Source organism: Calonectris borealis, chromosome 8 (assembly GCF_964195595.1).
Source record: "Calonectris borealis chromosome 8, bCalBor7.hap1.2, whole genome shotgun sequence".
Lineage (NCBI taxonomy): Eukaryota > Metazoa > Chordata > Aves > Procellariiformes > Procellariidae > Calonectris > Calonectris borealis.
This window is the reverse complement of record NC_134319.1, coordinates 30,061,406-30,083,325: the sequence shown is the minus strand read 5'-3', so window position 1 is coordinate 30,083,325 and position 21,920 is coordinate 30,061,406. Positions and strand designations below refer to the sequence as shown.

General features: G+C 56.3%; 2 protein-coding genes across 9 annotated transcripts; one reads left to right on the top strand and one right to left on the bottom strand.

Moving 5' to 3' along the window:
- Positions 1-1,577: 1,577 nt before the first annotated feature.
- Positions 1,578-5,027, bottom strand: MYOC (myocilin). Its single transcript, XM_075156676.1, has 3 exons — positions 4,281-5,027; positions 3,606-3,725; positions 1,578-3,472 (listed from the first exon to the last, which is right to left on the bottom strand). Exons 1-3 carry the CDS (start codon positions 4,747-4,749, stop codon positions 2,688-2,690), a joined length of 1,374 nt encoding a protein of 457 aa, XP_075012777.1. The 5' UTR covers positions 4,750-5,027; the 3' UTR covers positions 1,578-2,687.
- Positions 5,028-5,266: 239 nt separating this feature from the next.
- Positions 5,267-21,847, top strand: VAMP4 (vesicle associated membrane protein 4). Of its 8 annotated transcripts, XM_075156750.1 has the most exons (10): positions 5,799-5,876; positions 6,243-6,411; positions 8,846-8,892; positions 8,994-9,078; positions 9,254-9,304; positions 16,555-16,655; positions 17,223-17,302; positions 17,487-17,538; positions 18,122-18,351; positions 18,610-19,306. In XM_075156750.1, the coding sequence occupies exons 3-9, from the start codon at positions 8,871-8,873 to the stop codon at positions 18,310-18,312; spliced, it is 582 nt and encodes a 193-aa protein (XP_075012851.1). In that variant the 5' UTR covers positions 5,799-5,876; positions 6,243-6,411; positions 8,846-8,870; the 3' UTR covers positions 18,313-18,351; positions 18,610-19,306. The 8 variants fall into 8 exon arrangements, 7 of the variants coding, with proteins under 7 accessions (XP_075012853.1, XP_075012849.1, XP_075012850.1 ...); XR_012674558.1 differs by lacking the exons at positions 6,243-6,411; positions 8,994-9,078; positions 18,122-18,351 and adding exons at positions 5,269-5,375; positions 21,758-21,847 and having other exon boundaries at positions 5,765-5,876; positions 18,610-18,700; XM_075156748.1 differs by lacking the exons at positions 6,243-6,411; positions 8,994-9,078 and adding an exon at positions 5,269-5,375 and having other exon boundaries at positions 5,765-5,876.
- Positions 21,848-21,920: the final 73 nt, after the last annotated feature.

Below are 21,920 nucleotides of genomic sequence, written 5' to 3'. Positions count from 1 at the left end.
GGTTTTGGGACAGAAATGCCCTTTTCCCATCCTCAGTGGCAGGTTTTCTGTGCGCGGGGCAGGCGGCCGCTTGCCAGGCGGGTCAGCGCGGCGCAGGCCGGGGCTGCCGGCTGCCTGCCTCCCTCTGCCCAGCCCCAGCGAGCGCGTGACGGCCCCTGCCTGCTCTGGGTGACCCCCATAGCTGCCTTCACCCCCAGCTTTACAGCCCTGCCTCTTGCCCTGGCGTTTGCCTCGTTAAGCTGCACCAGCGCCCTGGGGGTTTTTGCAGAGGGACAGAGGGACGCTGCGGGGCCGAGGCTGCTCCCCGGGGCAGGGCTATGCACCTGTGTTTTCTGAGAGCCTGTAACGCACCATGAATTTATTAGCAGCAGCTCTGGTCCGGTGCAGCGGGTGCCCTCTCCCTGCAGTACGACCAGGGTGCCCCGCTCAGCGCAGACTCACCTCCTCCTCCTAGTACAGCGCCCAGCTGTGTGTGATGGCAGGTGTGGGGCTGTGGGCGATGGCGGGGTCACTGCCACCCCCTGCCAGGAGGGTGGGGAAGGCGTCACCCCAGGGCACAGCTGGCAGCACCCCGTGAGGAGCGGGGTGCAGTGCACGACCTGCTGCAGCTTGTGAGGGAGGCAGCCCTGGGGTAGCGAGGAGCCCCGGGGGACGCCCAGCTCCTGGCGCGGCACAGGACCCCCGGACCTGGAGAAGACGGCGTGGCTGGGCCAGGCCTGGCAGCTGAGGGGTCGCGAGTCCTAATGTGGCGCAAGCGGGGCAGGCGCGGGGGGGCGGCGGGGGGCTGCCGGGCTGCACCGTGGCGGCTGCGTGGGCGCATCGCTGGCCGGGGGGATGCCGTCACTCGCCCTGGCTCACGGTGAGTATCCCAGCCCCAGGCCGGGCCTGCCAGGGAGCGAGAAAGGGTCTTTTAGCCTCCTGCCTCGACGTGCTGGGGTCCCACCCACCACCCACCCAGGTCGGTTCCCCATGGGGTGCGTCCCATCCCGCACCCTCCCCAGCCCCTCCCGGTGGTCTGGGAGGGCCCTTCCCTGGTTACCCCCCACTGGGGCAGCCCTCGCCATGGAGGAGCATGTGCTTCCTGTGGCCGGGGTCCATCCCCGTGGCCTCCCGGCTCCGAGTGGTGCCATCCCCTCAGCGAGCAGCCAAACACCCCAGTGCTGCGGCAGCAAAGCGGGGGCTGCCTCCATCCCCCCATTCCTCCCGCCCGGCGCTGCCCCCCCGGCACCGGCCAGCCCAACCCACAGCCCCCTGAGCCGCCTGGAGCTCATTAATCTTTCCCATTCCGCAGATCTCCAGGGTTTAGCGCTGAAGCTTTGACTTTTATTCCTATTCAATGTTGCGGGCATGTCGCAGCCCCTCTTCGCGCTAAATAAAGGTGCTCCTGGGGTCGGCCCTGCCAGCAGCTGCCTCCCAAATGTGGCATTTTCCTGGCCAAAGCATTACAGCTCCCCACCCCAGCGCCTTCAGCCTGTCAGTGCATCGAGGGGGGCACCAGCACCCCACACCCCCACCGGGCTCCAGCCCACCAAGCCCCCAGGAAAACCCAGGCTCGGAAAGACGAGGTGCAAGGCGGCGGCGGTGGGCAACGTTTATTGGGCCGGGACCCTGCGCATCCCCCGGGGGACGCGGCTGCTGCTGCCCCGTCTGCTCCGAACGCTGGGGATGGGGGGAAAGAAAAAGCCTCCTACAAACTTTCTACAATAAATAGTTAAACCGGCGTGTTTTGGCCCGGCGTGGGGAGCGCTGCCGTAGCTGCCACGCCGCGTCGGTGGCCAGGCATGGCTGTAAAGCCGAAGCGCGTGGCTGAGAGGGGCCGGGCGCGCCAAGGGGTCGCTCGCCTGCGGGATGCTCTGCCAGCACTCCTCACCGCTGCTCTCTTGGCTGCTTTTTTTTTCCCAATAAAACAAGGTTTGTGCAATGAGTGTCCATATTCCCCGCTGCTTTTGATCCTGCCAGATGATTTTTGGACGTGGCTGAGCTCCGGATGCCCCCCGGCACTGGCAGCGTGGGATGCAGTGGGGCTTGCAGGCTCTCAGCAGGGGAGCTCAGCTCTGCGGGGCTGCTGTTGGTGGGCAAACACTGCTCTCCTCAGCGAGGCCGGCCCGAGCCGGGGAGGACCCCCCGAAACTGCTGCTGCTGAGGGACAGCAGTGGTGCTCGTGCTCAGCCGGAGCCTGGAAACACAAACCCCAGCCCCGCAGAGGGGATTGCTGCTTGCAACCAGGGAAAGCATTTATTTTTAGGTGGGACCCTCTCAGGCAGCCTCTCCCCACCTCCACCGCCTGCCCTGCCCGGTCTTCACTGTGCCTGAGCCCTCCCTGCTCCAAATTTGGGGGGGCTGGGCTGGGAGTTCCTGGAGGATGCTGGAGCGGCTCAGGGCTGGGTACCGCTGTGGCCCATCCAAAACCCGCAGAGGCCAAGGAGAGGCGTTTCACTGGCTCGACCAGGCTCCGGAGAAACAATTTCCCTCTGCTCACACAAGCACGATGGGATGTTGCCAGAGGTGCCAGCGGGGACGTTGGTGGCCCCATCGCGGTTCGGCTGGTCAGCGTGTGGCCCCACCATCGCCCGGAGCTGTCTGAGCCGGCGCTCCCGGCCGTGCCGGGGGGAGCTGGGGAGTGAAGCGGGGTGCCGAGGTGCGTGCGGGGGTCGGAGGGGCTGAGCCAGCGTGTCCCCGGCCCCAGCTCACAGCCGGGAGAGGCGGATGGGGTAGGTGACCATGTTGAAGCTGTCCCAGGCGAAGAGCTGCCGCTCAGCAGGGTTGTAGTCCACCATGCTGAGGTAGCGGAAGCGGTTCTCGAAGGGGATGCTGAGGGCCCGGCTGGTGCCGGTGGCCGTGTCGTAGGCGAAGTTGATGGTGGCGTTGGGCGCCGAGTAGCTGCTGACGGTGTAGAGGGTGCCACAGATGACGAAGGAGTTGGCCACCCCCCGCTTGCGGATGTTGGTCTCCCAGGTCCGCCGGATCTCCAGCGTCTCGGGGTCCAGCTTGGAAAGGACAATCGCCCCCCTGGCCTTCTCGGTGCTGTAGATCACCCAGAGCCCCGTCTCGTCCACCGCCAGGTCGATGTCGGTGTAGCCCCCCCAGGAGTAGGGGTACTGCCCGTGGTAGCCGGCGCCAGGGATCTCCCTCTCGGCCGTGACGGCCTCTCCCCGCAGGTCGTAGCGGGCCACGGCGCGGGAGCGGCGGGGCTGGAAGAAGAGCCCGCCGCGGTAGATGACGGCCCCCGTGCTCTCCAGGGGCCGCGGCAGGACGTGCACCTTGGTGGGGTAGCCCTGAGCCAGCTGCTCGGCCGCCTCGTACTGGAAGAGCTGACGGACCTCCGTGCCCACCGCGTCCACGCGCCAGGTGGTCTCCCGCGTGAAGGGGGGCACGGGCTCGGGGTCCTTCATCCACACACCGTACTTGCCGGCGATGGACTCTGCCCGGCCGAAGACGAGGGGCTCCCCCACCCACACCAGCTCACCGCAGCCTGCTCGGGGACAGGAGGGGAGAGAGAAAGGGGTTATTGCACCGCAGCGGCACCCGGCGAGCCCCTCGGGAGGGCCAGGGGGTATTTGTGAGCAGCGGAGCATGGGGCTGGCCGGCCGTGCCGGTGGCAGTACCCGAGTCCTTGCTCCCCGGGCGGCCGAGCGTCGTCTCCTCCAGCAGCTGGGACGCAGGAACCTCCGTCCTCTCCGACTGCAGCTCCTGGTAGGCGAGGGGCTGTGGGTCCCAGCGGGAGGCTGCGGCGGGGCCAGACGCAGGGTGAGCAGGGGCCAAGCCAGCCCCCCTCACCACCATGCCCCCCCTCAGGGGGCTCGACGCCAGACCATTGCCCCTCGAAATGCCAACGCCTCGGTCAGGAGCCCAATGCCCCCTCCCGCTGCAGAGGGGCACATCTGTGACCTGCTGATGGGGTCCCTGCTCCACAGCTGCTGATGCTGTTGCCCCCCAAGTGCGGGGTTTAATGCTCCTTGAGGGAAACTCCTAATCCCCCCCGGATTAGTGCGGTCCCCTGCGTCCCCCCCTCTGCTGCGGGGCAGGTGATGGGATGAGGAGGGCTCCGGCTGCCAGCCCTGATTCAGGGATGGGGAGGGGGTTTGGTGCAATGGGTTGCGACCCCGCGGTAGGGCTGAGCCCTGCACGGGTGAGCGCCCCGCCAGGGTCCCCAGGAGCGGGGGCAGCAGTGGGTGCACCGCATGGGGGGCAGCAAAGGGACTTGACCAGTGCTGGGGGCAGAGGCACTGGCGAGGAGTCAGTGGTGGGGATGCACAGGGAGTCCCAGCCCCGGCACTTACCTTTGCCGGGGGCACGCAGGGCGTCGCGGCCGGGCCCCTCTCCGCCGGGGGGGCAGCGGGTGGCCCGCAGCCGGGTGATCTCCTGGGTGCTGCTCTCCAGCCGCCTCCCCAGCTCCTCTTTCTCCCGCTCCAGCCGCCCCTTGTCCTCCTCCAGCCGGGACTTGGCCCGCAGCAGCTCGCTGTAGGCGGCCTCCAGGCGAGCAGCCCCTGCCTCACCTCCTCGCGGCCCTGAGCCCCCCGCGCCCCGCTCCCGGCTCTCCAGCCGGCTCAGGCGGGCGGCGAGGGCGGCCAGCTCGGCCCGCATCTCCGGCACGCCGCTGGCATCGGGGCAGGCGGCCTCGACGGGGCTGGCCACCGTGAAGGAGTAGGTGCAACGCCCGGCGCTGTCATCGGCACGCTGGAGAAAGGCCGTCTCGCCCCGGCAGCCCAGGGCCAGGCCCCCCCAGAGCAGCAGCCAGGCCCCCAGCATGGCCCCGCGCCCTCAGTGCCTCTGCTCCGCCGCACGCCGGGCGCAGTCGCCCGCATTTATAGGGCGGGAGGGCGGCGGGGAGAGGGTCAGGGCGGCGGGGGGACGGACGAGCCGGAACCTTCCAGATGCCTGTGGCGACGGCGGCTTTCACCCAGCGGCAGCCGGCGCTCCCCCCCCGGTCTCCCCGAGGCCGCTGGCCGGGCTCCGGCAGCCTGCGGCCGCGGCCAAGGGCTTTGCTCCCGGGGCCGTGTGCCAGGGGCGATGCCGGGGGCCGCGGCGGCCGGACCCCCCCGCTGCTGGCAGGGAGGCGTCGCGCGGGGCCGAGCCGGGAGCGCCGCCAGCCCCCGGGCTCCCGAGCCAGCGTGTTCCCGGGCTGGGGCCGCCCCCGCCCGCCTCCCCAGCCGCTCCCGCCGGCTCCCAGCTCCGCGCCCCGCCGCACCCCGACCCCGCCCCCGAGACCAGCCCCGCCCCCGACTCCGCCCTCTCTCCGCCCTCGTCCCGCCCCGGCATCGATAGCTCGGCGCTCGGCGCGACGGGTGGAGCGCCGAGGCGGTCGATGGGACAGCTGACTCGCCGCCGCTGCTGCACCGGCCATTTCCCGCCGGCCCGGCCCGGAGCGGAGCCCGGTGAGTGGGGCGGGGGGGGGCGGGACCCTGCGCCGCCGCGGGGGTCGAATGCTCTGTCTGGGCACCGGCTTTGCTCGCCGGTGACCCCCGGGGCACTGGAGGGCTGGACTGGAGCGGCGGGGCCGGGCGAAAGCGCGGGTCCTGGGCACCGGCTGTCCTTGCATCCCCCTCCCCGGGGCCATTGCACCGCCCCGTCCAGGGGCCATTTCGTCCTTCCCCCCCACTCCTCCGGGCCCACCGGTGCGGGGGCTCCCCGGCCGCCCGCGGGCCCCCGCCGGGCGCTTCCCCACCGCATCCTCCCGGGCCCCGGCGAGGGGCGGCCGGGAGAGGCGCGGTTCAGGCGCCGGGCAGCGAGGTGACCCGGCCGTTCCCTGCACCTCCCCTTCCAGGCTTCTCCTCCCGGGCACGAAGCCGCCTCTCCTGCAGGTAGAGACCATGCCTCCGAAATTCAAGCGGCACCTGAACGACGACGAGGTGACGGGCTCGGTGAAGAGCGAGCGGGTGAGTGCCGGCGGGGGGGCCAGCCTGGCCCTGCGGTGCCGGTGGCTGTGCCGGTGCCGTTACAGGCTGTTACTTACGCAGGGGTGCCCGGGGCAGGTGCCCGCATTGGTGTTAACACCTTCGGGGACCCCAAGGCCCCCACATTGCCCTGTGCCGTTAGCCGCCGGGCCGGTGCAAGGTAAGTTACAGCTCCCTTTGCCGAAGGGGCTCCTGCCGCCGCAGCCTCCAGCCGCAGGGCCCAGAAGCCGTATCGCTGTTGACAGTGACATTTAGCTAGCGAGGGGACTGTCTGTGCAGCAAACCTGATCTGTGTGTTTTAAAACAAACCCCATTAGGAGATTCGGCTGTTTTGAGAACCTGTTCCAGTTCCTTTAGGCTGCGTCTACGGCCGTGAGATCCCGGTGTGCTCCAGCCTCCTGCCTCTCCGCAGAGCTTGGCCTGGGCACGTCGCGGCTCTCCTCCCCGCGTAGCTGGCTGAAGGACTCGTGTGAAGTTACCCTGCGCTTTACAGCTGAATTTTTCTCCTGTCGCCAAGGTCCCCTGACATTTCAGGCTTTGAATACAGATCAAAGTGGTGCAGTTGCCTGTTTTAGACAACGTGGATTTAACCTGATGTGTTTGTCCTGGGGTCATACTGTGCTAAAACTGAGTTTAGACTGTAGTCTAGAATGTTGCTGCAGCTCACGATAGCTGTCAGTGAGACAAGGATCCGGTGTTGCCAAGAGCAGTTCGCTCATCCCTTGAGGGAAGCGATGGCTGAAGCTATTGCATGGTCTCGCAGGTTGCTTAAGTTGATTGAGCAAATGTGACAAGGATGGAAATGTAGGTAAGCTTCAAAATAAGAGCACTGCGCTTGCAGGTGAGAGCCCAGATATATGCACAGAGGAAGCAGCAGCTGTTGGTACTGTAAGGAGCAGCCGATGTGTTCCTAGGCCCACATGTTTAGCATGCCATTTCCCCCTCTTGATTATATTTGATCCTAAATAGATGTTACTGGGAGCCCGCAGCTCAATTGGAAAATTCATGCTGCCCTGATATGAGAAATATACCGGTCACGAGCGGTGTTCCCCAGGGCTCAGTACTGGGGCCGGTCCTGTTCAATATCTTTATCAATGATCTGGACGAGGGGATCGAGTGCTCCCTCAGTAAGTTTGCAGACAACACCAAGTTGGGTGGGAGTGTTGATCTGCTGGAGGGTAGGAAGGCTCTGCAGAGGGACCTGGACAGGCTGGATCGATGGGCCGAGGCCAACTGTATGAGGTTCAACAAGGCCAAGTGCCGGGTCCTGCACTTCGGCCACAACAACCCCAGGCAACGCTACAGGCTTGGGGAAGAGTGGCTGGGAAGCTGCCCAGAGGAAAAGGACCTGGGGGTGCTGGTCGACAGCCGGCTGAACATGAGCCAGCAGTGTGCCCAGGTGGCCAAGAAGGCCAATGGCATCCTGGCCTGTATCAGAAATAGTGTGGCCAGCAGGAGTAGGGAGGTGATCGTGCCCCTGTACTCGGCACTGGTGAGGCCGCACCTCGAATCCTGTGTTCAGTTTTGGGCCCCTCACTACAAGAAGGACATGGAGGTGCTGGAGCGTGTCCAGAGGAGGGCAACGAAGCTGGTGAAGGGCCTGGAGCACAAGTCTTATGAGGAGCGGCTGAGGGAACTGGGGTTGTTTAGCCTGGAGAAGAGGAGGCTGAGGGGAGACCTCATCGCGCTCTACAACTACCTGAAAGGAGGTTGTAGCGAGGTGGGGGTTGGTCTCTTCTCCCAAGTAACAAGCGATAGGACAAGAAGAAACAGCCTCAAGTTGCGCCAGAGGAGGTTTAGATTGGATATTAGGAAAAATTTCTTTACTGAAAAGTGTTCAGGCCTTGGAACAGGCTGCCCAGGGAAGTGGTGAGTCACCATCCCTGGAGGTATTTAAAAGACGTGTAGATGAGGCGCTTAGGGACATGGTGTAGTGGACATGGCGTGTTGGGTGGACGGTTGGACACGATGATCTTAGAGGTCTTTTCCAACCTTAATGATTCTATGATTCTATGAAATGAACTCTAGTAACGTCTTTGTCCAAAAACTTTTAGGCTTAAGTGGGATTGTGGGGTTGCTCTTAAAAATCAACCTTTGGATCATCTGATGGGGTATAGTAGAACAGCAAATCTGAGTCCAGGAGGAGCCCTTTGGCACGAAGCAGAGGAGCTACCAGACCGCTCTGCTTTCCAGCCCAGCCGTAGCCTTTGCCTGAGTCAGGGGTTTGAAGCGGCCGACCCCTCCGGCCGTGCTGTGCGGGGAGCCCAGCGTGTTTCTTTGCGGTTGTTCTTCTTACGCCCGCTGCCATCAGATGGCTGGAGAAACCACGTCCTCCAAATCAGGAGCAGATCTGACTTCCCACGTGGATGGGATACCCCAGGGTGGCTGTAGGCGATGCCGACGTTTTTTGAGCAGCTGCCGTTGACCGAGTGCAGCGCTGGGGATCGTCCCTTGAGCAGAGAGGGCCTTCCTTCCACAGCTGGCCTGCGCAGGGGCTCTGCTGCTGCTTTCCAAGGAAGGGCTCAACGTGCTGATGCACTGGTTGCTTCTGCATTGTAGGGAGTTGTACTGATCCCTAGAATTGGGATCTGAACCTGCGCAGGCAACTGGTCGTTGACACAAATCCAGTTTGGCTGGGTGGCAGAGGTTCGAGTTGTCCCAAGACAGAGCTGCAGAGCTGTGCATTGGTCTGTGCTGTACAGAGCTAGCAAATACTGCCGAGGTGATAATAGTGGCACAGAGACATCCAGCTCGGCCCCTGATCACAAGCAGAAAGAAACAGCACAACTCTAGACACCTAAAAAGTACCATTGATGCTCTCCAAAGGAGGGCTCACGTGTAACCTGCAGTCAGAGGATGCTGTCTGCATCCTAAGGTCTGGAAATTGTGTGTGTGTGTGAAATGGTGGTTGCTTATCGATGAAGTGGTTTATTTTTTTTCTGTGTTTGCAGAGGAACCTGTTGGAGGAAGATTCGGATGAAGAGGAAGACTTTTTTTTGTGAGTTTCTGAACGGCCGCTGTAGGGAATGCGATGTCTTAACTGCCTACATCTCTGAGGCTGGAGGTGTCGAATACTAAAAGCTGCTCCCTTCCACATAGGTGGAGGCCTGGGAATCAAAACCTTTGATTCCTTTGAGATGATCTCCTGGAGCCGTGGTATTGAGCGTGAATTAGGACTTAATAGGTGTGACCTGTATAAGAGTGGGGTGTCCCACATATCCTAAGACATGGGAGGGACTGATGGGAGACATGAGAACAATCCTCCATCCACAAGGCATTGGTTCTGTCTTTGAGTCTTTGGCTTAAATACATGTTTTCGTTGTATCTTCCATCCTGATTGCTCTCTTTTCTGCCTGCAGGAGAGGGCCTTCTGGACCAAGATTTGGACCCAGGAATGACAAGATCAGGCAGTAAGTTGTTGTTCCTCAGTGTCACACAGATAACATCTTATTCTGGCACTGTGAGCTCCTGCTGCTGTCTACCGGAGTATTTCTGTGTAGTTCTGAATACGAGCATGGCTTGTGCTTTCTTTCTTCTAATTGACATTTCCTACCCTACATGTCCACAGCTAAGGAAAACCTCAAATTTGATTCAAGCTATCAAGAAATTGTGCGTTGACCGAGGCGAAGGGATAGGATTGTATCACAGTAGCTTAGCAGAGTTTCTAAAGCCCTTGCTGTATCTGGTGATGACCTGTTCCATGCTTTTATGAGGCTCTTTGTCTAGAGCATTAATCCTGAATTTTAACCTTTGCTAGCACCTTTTTTTATTGTTTCATTGCTTTTTTTCTTTTTCCTGTAACTTGCTCCTCAATGTTTCAAGAAAGGAAGTGGTCAGGAGCACACCAGGACAATGTTTTTTGGGCAGTGGCTGGTCCTCTGGCCTCCTCTTCTCCAGGTAAAAACCTGATATAGGTGACCTGGAGATGAGCAGTGACTCAGTGGGACAAAGCAGCTGGACAAACAGGAAACCATTACAGCTGGAGGAGGATTATTGACTGTATTAGGGCAAGAAGGAAGGAGTGAACACTCTGGATCCTTCTCCCATCAAGTCATTTCCTGCATAATGCTTGTTCTGGGCTCCAGTTTGTCCCGCCCTTTCCTGTGAGGGATGCGATGGTGGTACTTAGTGGAAAGGGGGGGATATTCACAGACCCCTGGTTTGTGTTGCACCGTTTCCTTTGCTGACCTCCGCGGAGCCAGAACAGAGATCTGTGTGGAGACTGATGACCGAGCGTTATTCAGACTGGGTTGTCTTGTGTGCAGCCCGAGAGTTGCTCTTCGTTAGGGATTTTTTTCATGCCAGGAAGAAGCCAGTGCAGCTCTGAGATGACTCATTGCCAACGTCAGCGTTAGGCAGTGCTTGCTTGTGTGCCCGCTTGCCACGTTACCTTGAGGGGCAAAGTGTACTCCAGTTACACAAGAGGCAGTGGGTCAGTCACTGCGCCCTGAGTTTTCAGGGCGTTTCTGCTCCCTCTGGGGTGTTAGGGTGCTGTTGGTAGAGGCGCACTGGTCCTTACGATAAGCCAGAGTGGATAAAGCCTCCCTTCTAGGGCAGTGCCACGCTGGCCTGGAGTGAATGAAAAGGATGAGAATTGGTTTTATGAGGGTCTCACCCCCACAAAAAGGTAGAGAGGGGGTGACACCTACCCCTTCAGCCTCTGCTGGAAAGGAATTACAGAGCATCTTCTGCCTTCCCTGCGTGGCAGGGGAAAACGGGAGCTGGTCTCTTCCCACTGTCTTGTCCAGGCAGGAGGGAGCGGGGGCTTAGGTAGAGGGGATGTGGGAGTTTTCAGGAGGCAGGGAAGAGTGTATTTTCAGGAGGTGGAGGATAGCACAGCGGCTTTGAAGGAGAAGAAAAATGAAAGAAGAATTCATCCAGGAAGTGGTGGGTTCATACGTGTGATGTGACTAATGCCCAACACACGTGAGGCTTGCCTGTTGCCAGAGATTGTCTAGTGGGCCTGGTATGGGATACGTCCCTTGGGATAGCAAATGGCTACATCTATCTAGTATCTAGAGCATCTATTATAAAATGGTATCTATTTTCTGCTCTCATCAAATGTTGATTGCTTTGTTTAATAAGCACTTACAGGGTGCAGTTGTCACTTCTTGTCGTGGAGCTTATTATTAAGTTTCTGATCGGACCAGCCCTTCTGCTGGATGGATTGATGCCTGGTCTCGTAATGGTGCAGTCTGTTCTTGTTTCAACAGAGGAGGAAAAGGAGGGTTGGGTTGCTGCTGAAACACTGTAAGGAAAAGACATTTTAAGGAGGAATTTGCACATCTGGAGAGCTGAGGTGTAGCTGGGCAAAGCTAGAGAGATTGTAGCTATATGGGGCTGGAGGAACGAGGCGTGAAGATAGGCGTAGAAGGAAATTGGATGGAGGATTGGGTAGAGGAAAAAGTGATGGGATCATGGGAGCAAAGGTGCGGAACATGTTGAATGTGAGGGGCAAGACTGGAAACTTTTCCTAGTTGTCCTTGGCAGTCAGGGGCTTCGGTCAAGGCGGAGAGTTTGGCAGCAGAGACCCTCGAGGCTGCCTCAGCTGCAGAAGGAGATGGTGGGGAACACTGCAAACCTCGTAGGGGAAGGAGACAAGTTAGAGCCAGCAATAGTGGCAGGAGGAAGCGTCACAGTCCCCTCCGTACTGTGTTTTGCCCTGGTAGGTCTGGAAGTTCAGGCTCTGTTGTCCCAACAGCTGCTCGGTTGGGGTGGACGCTCCCCCGGTAATTAAGTGGCCACGTGGGGTCCCTTAGGCTCCCTCTGAGACCCCCCTGTCCCTGGGGTAGGCTGGAGCTGAAAGGTAGCTTTTAACAGGCTTTTATCCTTTTCCCCAAAGTTGCAAAGAACAGGTAAGGGAGAGCTGGTCTCTCTACTCTGCCTTTGCTTCCAGGCTTTGTGAGAAGACCTGAACGTGTGTCATGAGAGCTCTTAGTGCCTTTTCGGGGGAAGGTGGGACGTTCATCTTCCACCTGGGTTTGTTTTATTTAGAATAGGAGCCTCTCATCACAGGTCATCTTTTCAAAAGCGTTACCAAAATCCCCCCCTTTTCTGCGCTGCTTGACTTCCTGATGTTTCTGCTTTCAGGCAACCGTGCTGCTGGATTCGGGTTCCTGCTCGTGCTGGCAGTGAGGCTCAGCACACTGCTGTGGTTCCCCGGGAGCCAGGTCTTGGTCCCTGTGATTCCCCCATTGCGTTGCTGAGGGTGGCCAGCATTCCCGGCCCCGGGGCTCGGCCCCAGTGGCTCTGTCTGGCTGCAAGCCCCAAGTTACGTCCGGAGGAGGGGAAGGGTTTGGGGAATGGTTTGAAGGCAAGAGTTGATAGCAGCTTCCCAGGGACTGACTGCTCATTGCAGGTGGTTGGTTGTGCAGTGGACCCCAGCCATAGTCCAGGCTTTCATTTGAAGGTGATATCGAGACCGTGTTGTCAGGCATCGTTGTTGGGTATAATCCTTTCAAGGACTGAAAGGCTTCAGGGAGGCACAGACTGCTGTCTTCCTCACAGTTGGGATGAAGCAGCAACTTAAAACCAGGGATTTGTGGCACGGTTCAGCGCTGATATCCCCTTGTTGAGTACGGCAGGGCTTTCTGCCCCCCTTTTCTGCCCCTCTGCAGAGAGCCGTGCCTCGGAGTGCTGTGCTGCGCTGGCCTCCTGCCTTTGCACCGTCCAGCCGGCTTGGCTCTCCATCCTGTTCCCTCTTCCCTGGGTTACTGCCACAACGAGGGGTGTTTGGGTGTAATTTGCACCAAAATACACAGCACTATTAATATCGCTGGGGTGGAAAATAGAAGTGTGTCATGCTGGCTGTAAACAGCCAGCTTGGAGACAAGAAGCAGCCTTGAGCAGCACATCCCATGGTGCGTGCATGGCCTGTTTACGCCATCTGAAGAATGCAGCACTGTTGTTAGCCCAACACCGTGACCAGCCCAACACCAGGGAGTTTTTCAGTAGCTAACCCAGTGCGGACAAAATGGAGAGGCTTATTCCTCCTGCTCTGGACCAGACAAAGCACAAGACAGAAGAGTTTAAACCCAGCTAAGCGCCAGTGGGTCTCTTGTTGCTGCTTTGGTGGTGTGCACTTGCTCTCCTTGTTAAAAGCATCATATTTGCAGTAATTAGTAAGAAGAAGGGACATGGGAGACATATTTTATGCTTTTGTCTTGCTCTCTTTCCTGGCAGGTATTTATTCTACTTTACTTCTCTTGGAAATCTGGCAGGAGCGAAGCACATGAAATGTATGTCTCAAAAGCCAATATCTCCCTAGCAGGAAATACACTTCGTATTAGAGGATTCGTTCTCTCTTGCCAAATAAAACAAAATATTTTCTTCTTGTTGCGACTTGAGTCTCCAACCTCGAGCATGCCAAACGAGTGGGAATTGTTGAATTTGCTCAGAAACTGCATAGGCTAATGCATAGGCTGGGCATCTTTCAGCCCCCTCCTGGAGAGGCATCTCTTGCAGCAGTGATGGGTGGGAGAGAGCAGAAAGCAAGGAGTGGCTTAGGGTTTGGTTAAGGCACTGCGTGGAGATTGAAGTTTCATTCCCTGGCTTGGTCTCTTCCTTCCTGGTTTTTTTTTTTTCCAGGGTTCTCTTTTACATCAGATACCAAAAGGTATTGGGGTGCTCAAATGTGTCTGTGTTCCACGGGAGTTAAACACCTCAACATTTGCGAGAGTTTAAGCTTTGACTTCTCTGTGCCTCCATTCTCCATCTGTGAAATGTTTTGTTCTCTTGGGGATGGCTAACAGAATGCACAGGCTATGGGCAGGCAGCAAAGGCACGCAGCGTTTCGCCAACAGCTCAGGTGAAAAGAAAACTTGGGACGCTGAAATGCAACTTGGACAGTGGGGGTCTGTGCTCCATAGGTGTCTCCCAATGCTGGTACACAGCAGAGCAGCTTGAAGTTACATACCTGCCCGCTCTGCCTCGAAGGCTTTGGGCTGCCCTGGGACTGCAGCAGCATCTCTCCAGGCTCTGACCTGTACTGGCGGGGATACAGGTGGCATTGCATTGCGCTGCACGTTCCGAGATGCATTGTAACCTTGCATGCACCCTCTTGTTAGTTGTACCAAGATAACTTGGTTACAAATCTGTTGTGGGAGGAAATCTCTTTGTTTTGAAGCCAGTAAATGATTTTAGAAACATTTACATACTGCTAATGTAGTCTTCTGCCTGTGAAACTGATGTTTAAGGCCTTAGAGTTTTTGCCAAGTTGGCTCATCTGGGATAGCAGATGTTTCTGCTTTTCCTCTCTCGCTCCAAGCTATAGCAGCATTGCTGGCGGCTCCGAGCTGGGACTTGTCCGTTGTGCCGAGGTAAGGAAACCCTCTCGCAGAGCATGCCTCCTCCTCACATCCTCACCCGTGGCCCCAAGGAAGGGCCACGGGGCCGCATGTGTCCTGCATGGCGTGGACACTTTGCTCCACAGGGTACCACCGCGTGTTTCCCAGGCAGCATCTGCCTGCGTCCTCAGAGCCACTTCTGCGCTTTATCAATGGTGGCAGCTCTGCCATTCGCCTCATACCTTGTAGAACAAATGGTGGATCAGAACAGGCTCATGGGCATGGGGCAGGTTCCTCCTGCTGAGAGGCGTTTGGGGATTATCTATGCCTTTCCCCTCCAGATAAGAAACTCCTTGCAGGCGGCCGCCATCGATGCGGAAGGCAGGAGCTGCCACCCACCGCACGGTGTAGGGGTGCAGAGAGATGCTGCTCCCACGGACTCTCCGATGCAGCACAGGGAAGGCAGGTTTCTTTCTTGTGGTGTCTTAAATAAAGCAAGTTTTTACGTGCGCTGCTGGAGTCCAGCATGTGCTATATGAGGGCTGTTGAGTCAGAAATTGGCTTCAGAGGGGTCGCCAGGCTGTTGCAGCTCTGGAAGCTGCAGTGCAGTGGTGCTACAGAGCCCGACCTGAAATGCTAAGATGGGAAGCCCCTTCATATTCAAAGATCTGGAGCTCTTTCTAGAGCTTTTTGGGGAGAAAAAAGCCTTTTCTTTTAATGACTTTCCTTGCCTGTTTTTGGAACGATACGTGAATGTGAGCAAGGCACGTGCTTTTCCATTGCGACCACTGTTGCTTGTTGCAGCCACTCCTCGTGTGCATCTCGGTGCAAGTGTCTGCTCGGCAAGAGGCATGTGGCTGGTAGGAAGACAGGAGAAATAGGTCAATGTAAACCTATGTCTCTAATTAATTAGAGGCATGGTGGCTAGGATGGGGCCCTGTTTCTGGTTCTGCAATGCCCTGTTGACTGGCCTTAGACAAGTTGCTCTGGGTCTCCCTTGGCCCCGGATTCCTGGGCCATGGTGGAGGATATGCTGTCCTCGTCGTACCAAGAGCTCTGAGCTTAGGTGCTGGATACTGGTGGCTCTCTAAGTGGTGGACTTGGGTCTGGTGCTGCTGTAAAAATTCTGATTTGGCAAATAGCATCTTTGAACATCTGCATTTGCGAGATGGCAGTAGGGAGGAGCGGGTTTTGCATGGGTCCAAGGAGGAAGATGTTGTGACTGGATAATTTGGGGAGCGGGAGAGTGTGCTAAGCAGGTGCAAATGATGGGGTGGTGGCAACCCTTCTTCCCTTTGGGGACACCAGTGGCACACTGTTAATAGGAGGTGTGTGTTTCTGGTAACGTGGAGAGCGGCCTATTTGTGCTGCATATTTGGGAAATGCTGGATGCATTTCGATATGTTTGAAGAGCTTAAATGTTTTTAATCAATGCAACCTAAGTCGTCAAACCTAATGCTTATGCAGAGTGAGAGGCCTGGAGCTATTTCTGTTTTGTTGCCCTGTGTAGCGTTGCCTCCAAGACGTTGCTGTTGCTTTCTGGGAATGGTATGTCTCAAACAATGTATTGCCTCCCTAGGGCCCCAAGAAATTTCTTATTTCTATCTCCAGGAAAACTAAAGTGTATTAGCTCCAAAATAGAAACCAGAATGTAGCAGTATTTTTCCACCAGGAGAATTTTTCTCTCTTACCAGTGTGGCTTTTTTATGGAGTGAATAAATGCATTTATAATAACCCTGCGGGTATGATTTAGGCTACTGTTCACTGAAGCGACTACCCACAGAGTTGCGTAACCTATGAAAAGATGGATTATAATAAGTTGGTTTAGCTCATATCAGCCATTTCTTTACTGTCCTCTTGATGCCCCTGTCAGAGTGGGTTTCATTTAGCAGCTCAGTTCCCAGAGGGGAGAGTGCACCTTGCTTTGATTTCACCCCAAGTTATTTCGCAAAGGTGCAGTGCGAGGTTCTATGAAATCTAGAAAGATAAGGTGCAGTTTTTATATATTTTTCCCATTGATATGAGCTCTTCTGCAGCAGAGGTGCCCACCAACAGCAATTAGTGCCTTTTCTTACAGCATTTTTGTGTTAAAGGTGTTACAGAGGGAGGCCTGCTTCTGCTGATTTCCCAGTGTTCTCTTTGAGCCCCTTGTGTTCCCTCACCCTTCCTGGGATTGCCAGAGACCCACCCCAGGCGATGCCGTGCGTCTGGCTCTCTCAGCATCCCATCAACCTCCCTCCACTGTTGTCCCCTTTGATTTTTGTTGGTGGGCTCCTGGACCCCATCAGCTTGGGCGACTCTGAGCAAGGGCTGGCACTGCAATGCAGCTGGTGGTGCTTGCTTCTGCTCCTCACCCTGCCTTTGCTCCGCTCTAGCGTCCAGAACCAAGTGGACGAAGTCATCGACGTTATGCAGGAGAACATCACGAAGGTGATTGAAAGAGGCGAGCGGCTGGATGACCTGCAGGATAAATCAGGTGCGATGCTAAATGCAGCTCTGCTGGCCTCTTCCCCACATCTCTTCCCTGTTGCTTGGCCAGGTTACCTGGTTTCTGTTCAGAAAGTGCCTGATGATAGACCTGGGCTTGTATTTCTATCCTTCCTGGGAGTGGTGTTTCCCAGCCTTGGGCTGCAGATCTGACTTTCTGCCGGCATTCTCCTCTTTACACCTTCGCCTTCTGCTGCTCCGCACACAGGCACTAGTTTGGAGGTGTTTGGGTGCTGTGATTTAGTTAGCCCTTCAAGCAAAGGTAGATCAGTCCATCTCCCAACTGCCCTGAGCACTTCAGCTGTCCGCTCGCTTGCTGGCTTGCAGAGCAAATTCCTGCCCTCAGAGGGCAGCCAGTACAAAGGGGGCTCAGTGGGACTCGGCAGGTCTGTGTGTGCTCTAGGGAAGGGCGTCACATTGGCATCTGCTGTGGCTTTGGTGAATCACGCTGTGGTTGGGTCTTTTCCCCTTAAAACTCAGTGGAGTTAGTAGAACGAGTGGATGCTCTGACGGTGTGTGTGTGCTGCTGAATCGCCTCTTTTCTTTCCTTCAACAGAAAGTTTATCAGACAACGCAACAGCTTTTAGCAACAGAGCCAAGCAGCTTCGGAGACAGATGTGGTGGCGAGGCTGCAAGGTGAGCAAGAACAGGAACAGGCAGGGGTGGGTTTGTTAAAGGGTGGTTACCTGCCCTCCTCTGGGAGGGGATGGAGAAGCTCTGCTTTCTAGCTGAAAAGATGCTGGAAGGCAACGGCCTCCTTTCAGGTCAAAGCAGCTACACGTGGCACCTTGTGTAACATGCCTCTGTGCTCCCCTTGCAGATGAAGGCGATCATGGCGCTGGTGGCGGTCATTCTGCTGCTCGTGATCATCGGTGAGTAGCTCCAGGTCACCCCAGCCATCTCTGGCATTGAAATATTCGTGGCGCTCCACACTGTGAGTGACACCATGGTACTGTTGTCCCTGGGGGAGAGCACCTGAGCCACTGGGTTGGGCCCCACTCTGCCTTAAACTATCATAAGTGGTGCCTGTAGCCCACATCATGCTCCTCTTCTGCAAGGTTTAAACATGCACGCAGAGGAGCAGGATCAAACCAAGTCCTACTGACTGTGGCCGAAGAAAGCCAACATTGCCCTGCCGATGTTGTATCGATCCAGGGTTGGCACTGACTGATCCTAAGGCTGATGGGAGTAGATGGAAGAGTTTCAGACCAGAGCAATGTCTTCCAAAGGCCTCTCCACATATATCAACCATCTTGCAATGGGCCTGCTCCCTGCAAACGCTCCTCCCCAAAGCTGCCAGGCTGCTTAATTTTCAGCAAGTAGCTGTTGTGGCTTTGCAGTTGGTCCCTTCCCCTGCCCTCTGCCCTTCCTGGTCTCTCTGGAGCTCCCCAGAGCAGAGTTCTCGCTGCTTTTTCTACCAAACAGGTAATAACAACCAGAGTGTATTTCTTCCAGGCAGAAGAAGTAATTCAGCCCTCTGCATGCAGAATGATGTGTTCCAGGGATCCAAGCAGCCCAGCACAGCAGCACAGACCTTCCGTGCCGCTGGGTCCGGAGGGTTTTCCTCCCACCGATCATGGCCGGGGGCAGCTCTCGAACTGTTCTTGTTACTTCGGCAAAACCCTCGCGGCCCGTTGTCCTGCTGACACACAGCCTGCAGCGGGAGAGGCAGAGCTGGCAGCAGGGTAGGAGTGTTGTAGAGAGAGAGACTGATGGAAAATCCCATCTGGTTTAATTTTAGGAAGCTGGAAGGAGATGAAGGTGGCAGGAAATGTGGTCTAGTGTGTGTGCAGGCAGCAGATTGCATTAGCTTGAGCTTGGAAACACTTCCCCTCACAGCTGCTTGGTGTTTGTCACTACAGAAACGGGGGGATCTCTCTGGCAGGGATCGATGTTGCATGCGAAGGTGTGTGGATGAGAGCTTGTTTCTTTGTGTTTTCCAGTACCCATAGTCCTGAAGTACCGTACCTGACGGGGCAGCTGGAGGCTTCGGCGGAGCTGGCTCTGGGATAACCAAACTGCTGTGTAATTTAAGTGAGATATCTGTATATAGCTTTGAAGTTGTTTTTCTCCAAGGAGTGAGGAGGCGGCGGCAAGTAGCCAGTTCTAACACAGTGTTTTAAGAACTGCCAAATGACCCTTTTTTTTTTTTTTCATCAAGTACCTGCTCCTGCTGTCAGACTCTTTTTATTACAGAAGATTCAGTTCCCAAACCGCCTGTTTTGTGGAATTCTGGGTCTCTGGTTTGGAGCTGGCTACTTGCCACTACAGTTTATCTGTATATACGGTTGAGTTGTAATAATAATAATAATACCGTTTGAGCAGTTCCCCGCTGCCTGTTGTGGAAGGCACAGGGGACTCTGTCCTTTCATCGGAGCAAAGGAGGGGAAAAATGTCTGAAGAGGAACATACCATTATGCTACAGGGAACTGACCCTTCTGTGGAGAACTGCAAGGGTGTTGCTTCTCTCTTGTTCAAAAAAAAAAAAAAAAAAAAAGGGAGGGAAAAAAAGAAATAATTAGGTTTTACAATCCAGAAGACTTTCTGGTCCTGCCATGGGAATGTACAAGCTCACTGTTTTCAGTATTGCTGCTTACAGCTGTGACTAAAGACATTCCAGTAAACCTATTTTTGACTGTACATGTGGAGTTCCTGCACGTTTTCATAGTGTTCTGGAGGACATTCACAGCTCTCCGCTGCCGGGAGTCCCTAGGAAAGGGCTGTTTCAGTGTTTTCTTAACCAAAAGCAAGACGTCTGTGTAAAGTCCAGCTATTAGCCCAATGATATAAAAGACACAGCAGAAGGACAGCAACTCTCCTGAAACCAGTCCAGGGTGAAGAAGACCATTTCATATTCAGAGCCCTTCACCTTGATGTGGTGGTTGTGGTCCCAAACACCAGCCCATTTTGTGATCCCTGTGATCCGGTGGGGTGGGTGTTGTTCCCAGACAAATGCACTGGGGCGCTCAGGGAGGCGTAAGGGCCGCTGTGCTGGACTAAACAGGAGCTGAGCTCCTCCATCCATGGGTGGGACTGCTGTGTTTTGGCTGTCTCCAACCTCGGTCTCGGGTGTCAGTGGCATTTCTGTCTGCCCTTTATTTTCGGGACCCTTGTTCCTACCAGCCATGAGTCTGGGACTTTAGCTGAGCCGAGATCAGGCTCTCCTGGTTCTCTTTTTGCTGTCTCTTTTCTGATGAGAGAAGCATTGTCCTGCTTAGCGTGTGTCTGAAGTAATTTTGGAGAGGGGAAATGGTGCCCCAGAGAATTCTCAGTGCTGTGTCTCAGCTTCCTCCTCTGAACCTGCCCCCAGGACCTTGTACACGGTTTCCACCTGAGTGGTGGTGCTGCCTCATGCAGAAAAGGGGATTAAAAGTGTGCACAGCAGGCTGGAGAGTCGGATGTGATTACAAGCTCTGCTTGGCCTGCTGGAATATAAATAGGGCTTTTCCCCTCTGTGGGCCCTGCACTCTCCAGGTGGGAACCAGAAAGCCAAGCTGGGTTTTTCCTCCTGAAGTGTAGCCTGGTTTTAAGATCATGCACCCAGTGGAAGGGACAAAAATCATCCTGCCTATGCTTTTGGCTACTCTCCACCTGCAAGGGATCAAGAGGGTGGATGAAGAGGGACTGTGTCTGTCTTCAGGGGGGCTGCAGGTCTTGCTGAGCCATCGGGTGCCTTTTCCTGCCAGCTGAAAAGTGAGTTAACAGCACTACAAGCCTGTGTAATGGCTGTGCTGTGCCTGTTCTGGTCTGCCTGTTAGGGCAGGCTTAATTCCTGCTGCTGGAGAGTCCTGCCAGTATCTCTGGCTTTCTCTCCCAGCCCCATCTTGCCTTTGCTGCTGCTGCTGTCACCCACGTAAGGACCTTGGTGCTGCAGCACCGTGTCAGGACTCCAAATCCCTGCTGGCACCAGGTCTGAGCAAGAGAAGTTAGTTTTGCAGTTGCTTGCTAGAGGCAAAGCCTGGCTTTAAAGTTGGGCGGAGGGCCTTGGAAAATGGGTGCTGGTAGGATGAAGGTTTCACGGCAACCCTACTGTATTAAAGAACTGCTTAGAGCTGCCAAAGTTGGGAGCTGCTGCTACACCCTCCTGAACCCTGTCCTTGCTGGGTTGCCAGATCTCCTTCAGCAGCATGTCCTTAGGGAGAGTTTCCAAACAGCGTTGAACTCTCCTCAGTGCAGGCACCAGCGTACCACTCCGAGAAGTGCTGTTGTTATCACCATGCCGGCAGTGCGCTGCTTCAGACATGTGCAAGCATTTTTCCAGCTGACCTAGATCCGTGGAAAATGAGGTGGCAAGGTTAGTGCCCCTGACCCTGGACCGTTTGTGTCTTGTGCCTGCCTCGGACTCATCCTGCGGTACCAAAGGGACCGGACCCGGCCCACCCCAGGCAGCTGAGCATGGGCAGCAGGTTCTCGCCCTGGAAAAGCTGGCTTTCCTCGACAGCGCTGCCAGAGTGCTTTTGCAGCACCTCCCAAGAGGTTGGGGTGCAAATGGCTGTACTTGAGATGCTGGGCAGGGAAAGCTGCCATGGCCAAAGCCTTCTGCGCGCTCCCCTGGGTTGCCAGGATTAGGTGTTGATCAGTTTTAGATTCAAGTCACTGAGCACAGCACCCCCTTCTCAAGGGATCAGCTCTGGCTGTGAGAGGCACCAGCAGCAGCAAATCAACAATCTTGATCATTAACTTCACAGTAATAGAATTCATTGAGCAAGTTTTATAGATTGATGCCACCCCCCCCCCCTTTTTTTTCTTTTTCCAAGGCTGAAAAGACCATTACAGTGCCTGGTCTCAGGTATGTTATAGAGCAGTCCTCCTTATGTTCCTTTGAGATACCATGGTCTTTATATTGCAGCCTGTGTCGTCCCACCCTGGACTGGTGGCAGGGAGAACTGTAGTGAGTGGAAAGGGTTGTTGTTTCCAGCAGCGTCTGCATGCTTTGGGGTTGGTTTTCACTTAGGAGCTGTTATGAAGGAGATTTTACAACAAAAACAATTCCTTCACCCAAGCGTAGGTTCTGTTTTACCCATTCCCTCTTTGTGCAGAAGACAGACCTCTTCATTAGCTGCTGTTTTCCACATGATCGCTTTTTTACAGGGAACGGCATGTTTTGGCCGGAGTTGTGCGTTCCTGCTGCAGGGCTGGTTCCTCCTCCCAGGCTTGCTGCTGTGACCCATGCGACAAGACCCCGGGGTCCCCATGCCCGAGGGCACAGGGGCTGCAGAGATGGATGTCCGCAGCTCTGATGCAGGTGGGGAGA